General features: G+C 39.5%; 1 protein-coding gene across 1 annotated transcript; it reads left to right on the top strand.

Annotated features, from left to right (window-relative positions):
- Positions 1-4,850: 4,850 nt before the first annotated feature.
- LOC131155539 (probable pectate lyase 8) lies at positions 4,851-9,615 on the top strand. Its single transcript, XM_058108758.1, has 7 exons — positions 4,851-5,086; positions 5,390-5,434; positions 6,164-6,238; positions 7,578-8,220; positions 8,371-8,474; positions 8,621-8,759; positions 8,871-9,615. Exons 1-7 carry the CDS (start codon positions 4,983-4,985, stop codon positions 9,090-9,092), a joined length of 1,332 nt encoding a protein of 443 aa, XP_057964741.1. The 5' UTR covers positions 4,851-4,982; the 3' UTR covers positions 9,093-9,615.
- The last annotated feature ends 508 nt before the right edge of the window (positions 9,616-10,123 follow it).

The following is a 10,123-nucleotide window of genomic DNA, read 5'->3' as shown; positions in this document are numbered from 1 at the left end:
TCGGCGAAGCTTTGAATTTCAGCGATGAACCACTTTGGGACTTCATTGATATGAACATGGACCTCGTCAACGAAACCTGCTAAAACACCTTTTTATTTTCCCTTTCTTTCTTTCTCATTTATTTCTTTATTTTCCTGGATTCGGGTCTCTACACATAGCATGAAGTACACCCAAACCTTTCATGAGTAGTCATAAAAAAAACTCACGAAGCACATATGTCCTCCCCGTTATGATACCCTTACTGGCCCCCAAACATCTGTATGAAAATAGTCAAGAATTCCCTCTGTCTTGTGTGTGGCTGTCTTAAACTGCACCATGATTTGTTTCCCAAGAACACAATACCTACATAAATTAATCTTTCATGTTTTGACACCCTTCAATAGATTTCTCTTATAAATCTCCATCATCCCATGCTCACTCATATGACCTAACCGCACATGCCATAAGACTATACTATCTGACTTAGACTTTAAAGCTATAACTCCACCTACAATTGTGGTACCTAATAGTTTGTAAATATTTCCTACTAGTTTCTGCCCCTTCATCACTATTAAGGCACCTTTACTCACCTTTATTACTCCATTTGCAGACTTGTAATTAAACCCATTACAACCTAAAGTGCCCAATGTCTAATATCACACAACATTCTAACAACACCATTAGATATTTTAATTACGATATTCCTTATTTCAACAACTTTGCATGATGCATCGTTACCAATCGAAATATAACCAGAATTTACTAACCTATAGGTGTCAAATCAATCTTTTTGGGTGTCATGTGATAGGCGCATGATGAATCCAGAATCCTAGAATCTTTGAGATGATTTGAACTAGATGAAACAGAAAGCATATGCTTGTCACTGCTCTTTGAGTCTTCTTCTTCCACTACATGCGCATAATTTGATGGACACTCTTTATTCTCTGTATTCCCTTTTTTTTTTCTCTGGACAATCTCATTTTATGTGCCCCTTTTTCCACACTTATAACACTGTATGTCCTTCCTCTTCCTGGATTTAGACCAAAATTTATTGTTACTCAATCTGCTCCAGGACTTGCTTATTCCTCATTCCTGGTTACCCCTCACCACAAGCCCTTCACCTTGTAAATTCTCATCACTGGCTTTCTTCCTCTGATGAAAACCTAATAGTGCACTTGTGATCTCCTCCAATTCGAGAGCTTCATTTCTTCACTTCATAGTTGTAACCAAATTTTCGTATGAAGGAGAAGCAGGTAGGGAATTTGGTAACATCAATGTCTTGTCTTCGTCTTTTGATTTCACATCAACTCCCTTCAAATCATTGATAATCTAGTTGAACACGTTGATATACTGGTTTAGATCTCAGCCCTTTGACATCTTAAGACCATACAATTGCTACTTAATAAAAATCTTGTTCGTTAGTGACTTGGACATATACTAACTTTCCAGTTTTAACCAAACTACCATCGATAATTCCTCATCTATGACGTGATACATCACGTCATTAGTCAAATAAGTATGATAGTTGCCACGGTCTTCGCTTCTAGTTCCTAATATCGTGCATGCCTTCTGGATACTTTCCTTATAATGCCTTCACCATATCCTACTACACTAACAAATACTTGACCCTCTTATGCCATAATCCAAAATTTCTAGATTCGTCAAACCTGACCATGTCGAACTTCACAGAAGATATTTCAGACATCGTGACCTATGTTGACCTTATAGGTCACGTTCGGTTTTGATAATTATAAATACCTATTATATTTGATGAATGCTTGACGTTATGTGCAAGTATTCTAATTGAAAAATTATAATGATAGCACAAAGAGAAAAATCGGTGCTGAGTCAACAAATTGACCACAGCCCGGTCAACCAAACTTACGTAGTTCATTTATACCCGATCGACCGAACTTCCTAAGAGTCAACATAATTGACCTTCTCGTCAACCGTGCCCAAAATGAATAACAACTCCCTCATCGACCGAGTTCCCATATATGGAACTCAACAGTCTGGTCAACCGAACTAGATAGTTCAAAAAGTTCCCAGTCGACCGAACTGCCCTAAAAGGGAAAAATTGCCCTAAACCTCCAAGTCCGGTCGACCAAACTTGTAGTTCAATTAATACCCGGTACACCAAACTTTAAGCAACTCGGTCAACCGAACTTGCCTCGGTCGACCGGTGCTCTTGAGTTGCCCTAGTATTTTTACCGTGGTTAATATTTTTAAACGGGGTTAAAATAATTAAATTGTATTAAAACTTTCCTAATAGTTCCATATGTGTCCTGAACGGTTATATTTTTGGAGATGTATATATATACCCCTTCATTTGGAATAATTAGCATGAAATTAGCAATCATAATTAGGAAAAATCCTTTGAAATTCCAAAATCTATAATACTCATTTTTTAGCCTCCAACACTCATTCTTACCTGATTTTTTTGCTCAAGTATCTTTGTAAGTGTGATTTGAGGAGTGTTGTTATATAGGTTTGCTCTTTTAAGATTGTACTTGTTTGATATTATTTTATTTGAGTTTAAAACGTCAAGTGTTCTTAGCGAACTTCATTGATAAGTTTATCCTAAGAAGACTTCACTTGAGCTTCTGAGTATTGCATTGTCATTGCAATTTCTTGAGAAGTTCTTATTTGATTTTGGTTGCAAAAATCTTTTCAAATCATTTTCAAATATCTAGTGTGTTTCATCTTGAGAAATCTTTGAAGAGATATTTGTTTATGTGGTGAAAATCTTTGTTGCAATATTCATTGAGTTATATCATTTGTTGAATATAAAGATTAAATCCTCTTTGCAAACCATATATATATATATATATATATATATATATATATATATATATATATATATATATTTCTTGAGCTTTATACGTTGAGAAAATCTACTCATTGAGATATCTGAAGTATTGCTAATATCTTTGTTTGAGCATCGTGATTGAAAATATTTTGTGATACAAGGATCATATTGTTTGCACTCTTACACACTGATTACATCAATCATATAACTATTTAAAAGTAGAACTCTAAGACCACATTAAGCTTACTTTATGTGATTGAGTAGATTGGGTACACATCTGTTTTACATGTAAGCATAATCACTGTACCAATTTCATATACTGTTGTATTCCAGGCATGGGCCTGAAAAGGGAGACTAGTCCTAGTAAATAGTCTTAAATTGGCTTAGACCCAGTTAGGAAAGATAGGTGCGCCATACTGTTAAGGCGTGTAGATCAACCTCTTGAATTGACCTGGTTGTAATCTGTGCCACTCCACCCGTTAAGTGAGCCTTTAGTAGAATCCTCGGGCTTGCGAGTTAGAGGCGGGGACGTAGGCACAGTTGGCCGAACCCCGATAACATATCTTGTGTGTATTGTTTATCTTTTTGCAATTTACATTCCTGCACATATATGTTATAATTGTGAATGTTACGCATGATTTAATTTGCTCACGTTATATTTATATGCACATTTGGAACTGCATAGACAGACCCTAGGTCACATAATACTGATAATCTAACTTAACCTAGGAGGAATAAATTTTAAAATTTCAATTCACCCCCCTCTTGAGAATACATCAATTCTAACAACTTTACTCTGATACTAATTGTTGTGAAACGTGCGGCAATTATAATGAATAGTGTGAAAAAATAAAGAGATTGAGCAAAAAAATAAATAAATACACAAATGTAACGTGGTTTGACTGTATGCCTACATCCACAGGAGTGAATAGTGGCTGGATTTTTTTATGTAAAAGTAAGGTTACATCATATGTATTTATACTAACCATATTCGTACAAAGGTATTAGAAAAATTCCTCAAATACACCTGTACAGTATTGCAGGGGCGTCGCCCCTGCACCCCCAACCTATTATTCGTCCCAACCAATAAAACAATAAATTTAAAGCCCAAAAGGCCGATATCGTCGTCCCGTTTGGCTCGACTTCCTGCATAAGTTTACTTTCTTTGTATACATGTTCCACTCGATATGAGTCACATACTACAACTTGTCCTTTTATGCTCAGATTAAAAAACATTGGATGATTCAACATATATTTATTTAAAAAACGATTTGTATTAGGAAAAGTTTATAATAATGTTTGGTGTAACTATGAGAAGCAAATTGAAACACTGAGCATTATTGTCCTAAATTGATCTTTATTTTTTTGTTCTCTTGCACGGGGCATGCAAAAAACATTGAATGATGTATCATTTTTCAGATAAAAATGATAGTTGGTATAATGTCTTTTAATGGTCACGTGTCACTTGTGTTTTTATGCCCAAATTAAAAAACGTTAGATAGATCATCGTTTTTTTTTTTTGACGCATTAATTTGAAAAATAAATTCCATCTGAACTATTTTTAAATAATTTTAATTAAAATAATATTAAATTTAAAAAAAAAAAACTCGTTTTTCATAATCTAGACAATTTTGCACCGTTATGGGAAATACATTGATTTACACTTGCAAATACCCATGTCCACGACGTGCACGTGGCTACGTGGCAAATACGAATAGCGAGTATATTGCCGTTTAGTCGCATACGCAACTGCGAATAACATGTCTGGGTATGCTGATGTGGAAGGTCGAGCTTAGCTGAACAGAGAGAAGGCACGGCACGTGAGTGAGCGAGGAGCGTGACACGTGTGAAAGCGGCGTGCCGGAGAGAGAGAAAAGCAGTGAGAGAAAGTAGAGAGAGAGAGAGAGAGAGAGAGAGCGTTCGTTAGTGGCGGTTAGAGGAGTGGAGAGAGGTGGTTAAAAGTCGGGTTAATAATGGAGTTAATTAACTTAACCATGGTTAAGAACTTACGTTAACTAAGTTAGGCAGCTTTTCCCTATATATACATGGCTTCATTAGAGCTCTGCTTTGACCCGCTTCGTTTCTCGTCTTTCTCCTTTTCCATTAGGCATACTCTGAGAGAGAGAGAGAAAGAGAGAGAGAGAAACAATCAGACATTGCTCTGTTATAGGGAGAGAGCTGTGAGCCGACATTAATGGCGGTTTCTCTGAGATGGTTTTCTGTATTGGCATTACTGGCTGTAATGCTTGTTGTGGGTGTGAAGGCTGCAATTGGGAGGGACGACCTTGCGCAGTCAAGGTTAGATTTCTTGGTCTTTTTCGCAGCTCTATATATACAGTTGGCAGTGTTTGTCGGGGAGAAACAGGGGATTTCTGTAAATGTTGTGTCGAAGCTCGCATTCTGTTTTCCGAGTTTTTCGATGCTCTGTTTGTAATGTCTTCTCCTTAATTAATTTTTGTGTTTTAAACTAGTTTTATGGCGTAAGCTCAGTGAATTTCTCACATTATGCTTCGTTCCAAGAAACAGGAGAGTAATTGCAGATTTAGCTTCCGAATACCTTCAATCCTTAACCCAATTCTTTCGCGTTTTATCTTCTGACAGGACTAAAGAAACAGAGGAGTTGAAGAGCTCGTCAATGGCGGAAAGGTGAGTCGCGGCCGTCTCAATTTCCACGCTTTAATCTCGATCTTCTCCAGCATTTCACAGGGAATCCAGACCGTACACCCAGCCTCGGGCTGAACCTGGATCGTAGGATAACTAGGCGTAGCCGTGAGATAGAGATCCGATAAATCTGGATCGTTTATTCCGTTATGTTAGTTCCCCTGCTTTCGTTCCTCGAGAGCTACACAGTTCGCTCGCAAGCCAGTTACTTTCTTGAATGGCGCTTAGCCCCTTTTACTAAATTACCCTTAATAAAATCTTAATCCCTCCTCAACCAACGGTCAACCCCAGGTAAGTTCCTACAACACGAGGTCAAATTAGTCATTTCGAAGACATTCCTCCTTCAGTCTCCAACCAATGGCCTCTCTCTCTCTCCCTCTCTTCCTGCCTCGAGCAATGTGTACGGAATTATCTGCTTTGTTTATGGAAAAATTTAAGAGATCACATGGAAGTACTGGCACTCGTATACCGACATAGTTTATGTAGTCAAAGCACAGTCACGCAATGCCTTTTCTGGGCAGGAAAAAAAAAGGTCAAAAAAAAAGAAAAAACAACGAACTCGGACCCGAAAACAGGCACAAAACGAGCTCAAACTCGGAATGTGCCAAAATGCAAATCGTATCAGCTCTGATTTTATGCTGTTTTATTACCCAGATCTGAATTTTCCTTTCTTCCTCGCTTTCATGTTTGACTGACGTGAGCAATCTGATTCAGGTCAGAGGAAGGTGAAGCCTGGAAGAATGAGCATGCTGTGGATAATCCTGAAGACGTTGCTTCAATGGTTGATTCGTAAGTTCCCATTTGATCGGCTTTTATTTTATTTTTCTTTCTTCATCTCACAATCTGGTTGTTTGGCACATTTCAATTTTAATAATCAGCGAGAGCGAGAGCGAGAGCGAGGAGGTCCAGTTTTGAGTTAAGGAATTGACCCATGTTCTCCCCACTGGTAGAGATATTTAGCTCTTTTTCATTGCGATCACGCTTGTTGTCAGCTTGCCCACATGCCCTTGCCATGAGATCCGCACATCACGCTACTTGGTTTATTTCTTGTCTTCACCCTCATCCAAATTTCCCTCATTGCCTACATTAGCTCTACACTGCTTCTAATATTTAACCCTGTTGTGTGTCTAAAATGATGAAAGTGGCGATTTTGGGTAAAGCACTTGTTTGGCTGCATATGACTTATATTATGCGTGGCGTGCAAATTGTACAATATAATACTAAAATTTTCAGAATGAGGCTTTCACAAATTGCGAAAATTAACGACCGCCAGATTAATTGCTTTCCCTTTTACTGGATGACGGGAGGTCCTTCACATGAATCCAACCGCTTGACACTTCATTGCACCCATAAACCCATCGAATTGATCAAAATAGAGATGCCCAATTTGAGTTTTCATAAGTGGAATCCAATGCGTTAATTAGTAATTGATGCTTCGGTGAAAACAGCCACTGATCAGTTTTCAACTTCTCACCAGTGCATTTGATTGAAAGCCACAATTATTCCCAACGCTGTTGCCCAAACATTTGGGTCGGCGACATAAATCATGCACCCTCTTTCCAGCCTGTCAAAAAGGCATGAAGATCGATCCTCCCAGTTACAGATCTGGATAGGATTTTAGTGAAAGACTTTTGGGGCTGCTGCAGAGCCATTCATTGTAACCAGCATGATCTCATTAAGTCTCATTCCATTTAGGAGATACCCGCACCGACACACTCAATATACTAAACGAGAAGTGCTCATCCCCACCTCTTGCATTTATTCCTGGTAGCCAATCACCCCATTTGTCCGTATGCACCTTAACGGCCCATCCGTATACGGTATACAATCCTCCCACCAACTCACATGGCCTGCCTCCCCCACATCACAGTGAATGAGCTAGCTATGTAGCTGCAATTGGTGTTTGGTACGCAACCTTAGTGTCAAAAGTCTCCAACTGGCTAATTCCCCCTTGGATCATCTCTGCCAATAATCGCCGACTCACTTATTATATTTAAGGATTCAAATTCAAATATTAGGCCATAGAGCCAAAAAAATTTAGTCTGGAACTATTCCAAATATTATAAAGATTATGTTGTTTTAAGGATCGCGCAATAATAATGATAATAATTTGTTCTAAAATTTACAGGAGTATTCGGAATAGCACGGAGAGGAGGAAGTTAGGATTTTTCTCGTGCGGAACTGGAAACCCAATTGACGACTGCTGGCGGTGTGACCCCAACTGGCACCGCAACAGGAAGAGGCTGGCCGATTGTGGAATTGGCTTTGGACGAAATGCGATTGGGGGTCGCGACGGCAAGTACTATGTTGTGACGGACCCAAGCGACGATGACGCAGTGAACCCGAGACCGGGCACGCTCCGGTATGCAGTGATCCAGGACAGGCCGCTGTGGATACTGTTCAAGCGGGACATGGTGATCACTCTGAAGCAAGAGCTGATCATGAACAGCTTCAAGACCATCGATGGTCGTGGGGTGAATGTCCACATTGCCAATGGGGCTTGCATAACTATCCAGTTCATCACAAATGTCATCATCCATGGCCTCCACATCCACGACTGCAAGTCCACGGGGAATGCCATGGTTCGAAGCTCCCCAACTCACTATGGGTGGAGGACAATGGCCGATGGCGATGGGGTTTCCATTTTTGGAGCAAGCCATATCTGGGTTGACCACAATTCACTGGCTAATTGTGCTGATGGCCTTGTGGACGCCATCATGGGTTCCACTGCCATTACCATCTCCAACAACTACTTCACTCACCACAATGAGGTCTTTCTTCATAGTTCCTGTTTTTCATGCATAAATTATATATCCAATTGAAAAACTGCCTTTTGATTTCAATACTACATATCCACTTATTTCTGCTGAAGAAAAGGACTAAACTAGTTGCTTAATATATGGAATTTATTCAAATTACAGGTGATGCTGTTGGGTCACAGTGATTCTTACACCAGAGATAAGCAAATGCAGGTCACCATTGCCTACAACCATTTTGGCGAGGGTCTTATACAGAGAATGCCTAGGTAACATTTTATATATTGACGATCATTAGTTCTGAAGTATGAACTTAGGACAGTTTTTCCCATTTTGAGAACAATCAAAAAACATAGAGAGATGCAGTTGAATGTGAGCTCGTATTGGAATCAATATCTATGTGTGAATAATGCAGGTGCAGGCATGGATATTTCCATGTGGTGAACAATGACTACACTCACTGGGAAATGTATGCAATTGGTGGAAGTGCTGAACCCACCATTAACAGCCAGGGCAACAGATATCTTGCCCCTGCCAACCTTTTTTCTAAAGAGGTATTTTTTATAAAGAGATCGAAGTATAATTTTCACCCATTATATTTTTGTGTCTTCCCATAGGAATTCTGCAATGTGTAGTTGATAACAAATAATTATGTGGACATGCAGGTTACGAAGAGAGTTGACACTGAAGATGGTGTATGGAAGAACTGGAATTGGAGATCAGAGGGAGACCTTCTGCTGAATGGGGCCTATTTCACTCCATCAGGAAATGGAGCTGCCGCCAGTTATGCCAGGGCCTCTAGCTTAGGTGCAAAGTCCTCTTCCATGGTTGCCTCCATTACTTCTGGTGCTGGTGCTCTTTCCTGCCGCAGAGGATCACAATGTTAAAACTCAACCCCATCCGAGGACCAAAAAAAATACATAGTTCAATTTTTTTTCCTTCTTTCCCCTTTCTACTGTTAAAGCACTGCTCAAGCTCCCAATCAATTCTGTTTCCAACACCTCATCGTATGTCTCCAGTGATTCCATATTGGACAAGTGTATATCAGTCATTATGTTGTCACAGTACTCGTAAACATTATTCCACTTGTCATCTCACCACCAATGCTCAACCTCGGCCTGCTTCAAATGCGAGGATTACATCCATTGGGCGGGTGCAGAAGTGTTGTTCATTTCCTTTCTCCCCTCATTGATCTGTTCCCTGGACGTTGGAACCATCCTTGTCTTAATCTCATCTTTGAAATACATCGCTTGTATTGTGGTCCATATGCACCAAGTGTCCGCCTCTTTCTCGTTTTTCAAAATCTTACTTGCATAGTGGAGAAAAGAGTGAAAAAAAAAAAAAAAAAATCAGTTCATGTATTGAAAAAAACTCTCTTATCGTGATGATGAAGATGATGTTCAGCTTCAATGACTTCATTTTGATTCTTACGTTCTGTAATTATGGTTTGTATCATCTTTATGTCTGCTTCAATCTTTTCCCTCTGTATGCGTCTGTGCTGCTTCTGCCTCTGAATTAGTTAATGCATAAATTACACATGATGACAGCCAAACCAGTGATGATTGAGCCCTTTACCCTTACCCCTCCTCTTCAGACAAATTAAGCTTTAACTAATCCTTTGCCTGCATAAATTAAGTGTGGTGGGGGAGGGGGGGATGTTGAGAATGCATCACATTGGGTTGCATGTGAGGTAGGGACCCCAAGAGCATGTGAGGCACTCCTCACCTGCAAATCATCTGCCATTATTTTTGCCAACCATTTACAGCTCACGTTGAGTGTATGAACCTCACTGAAGGCGCCAGTGTCACCTCAAGCCCATGTGTACCGGCAACTTAGCAATATATGCCACCGAGTTCACTTGGATATATGGTTGGCAAAATGATTGAACTTGCGAAAATTCAATTTGGCTACTGCTACA

This window comes from Malania oleifera, chromosome 5 (genome assembly GCF_029873635.1).
Source record: "Malania oleifera isolate guangnan ecotype guangnan chromosome 5, ASM2987363v1, whole genome shotgun sequence".
Taxonomy (NCBI): Eukaryota; Viridiplantae; Streptophyta; class Magnoliopsida; order Santalales; family Ximeniaceae; genus Malania; species Malania oleifera.
Note: the sequence above shows the minus strand (reverse complement) of the source record. Positions and strands in the feature narration are given on the sequence as shown.

Coding starts and splice junctions, on each gene's coding strand:
- LOC131155539 (XM_058108758.1), top strand. CDS start 4,983: ATGGCGGTTTCTCTGAGATGGTTTTCTGTATTGGCATTACTGGCTGTA. Junction 6,239..7,577: donor GTTGCTTCAATGGTTGATTC/GTAAGTTCCCAT, acceptor TAAAATTTACAG/GAGTATTCGGAATAGCACGG. Junction 8,221..8,370: donor ACTTCACTCACCACAATGAG/GTCTTTCTTCAT, acceptor TTCAAATTACAG/GTGATGCTGTTGGGTCACAG.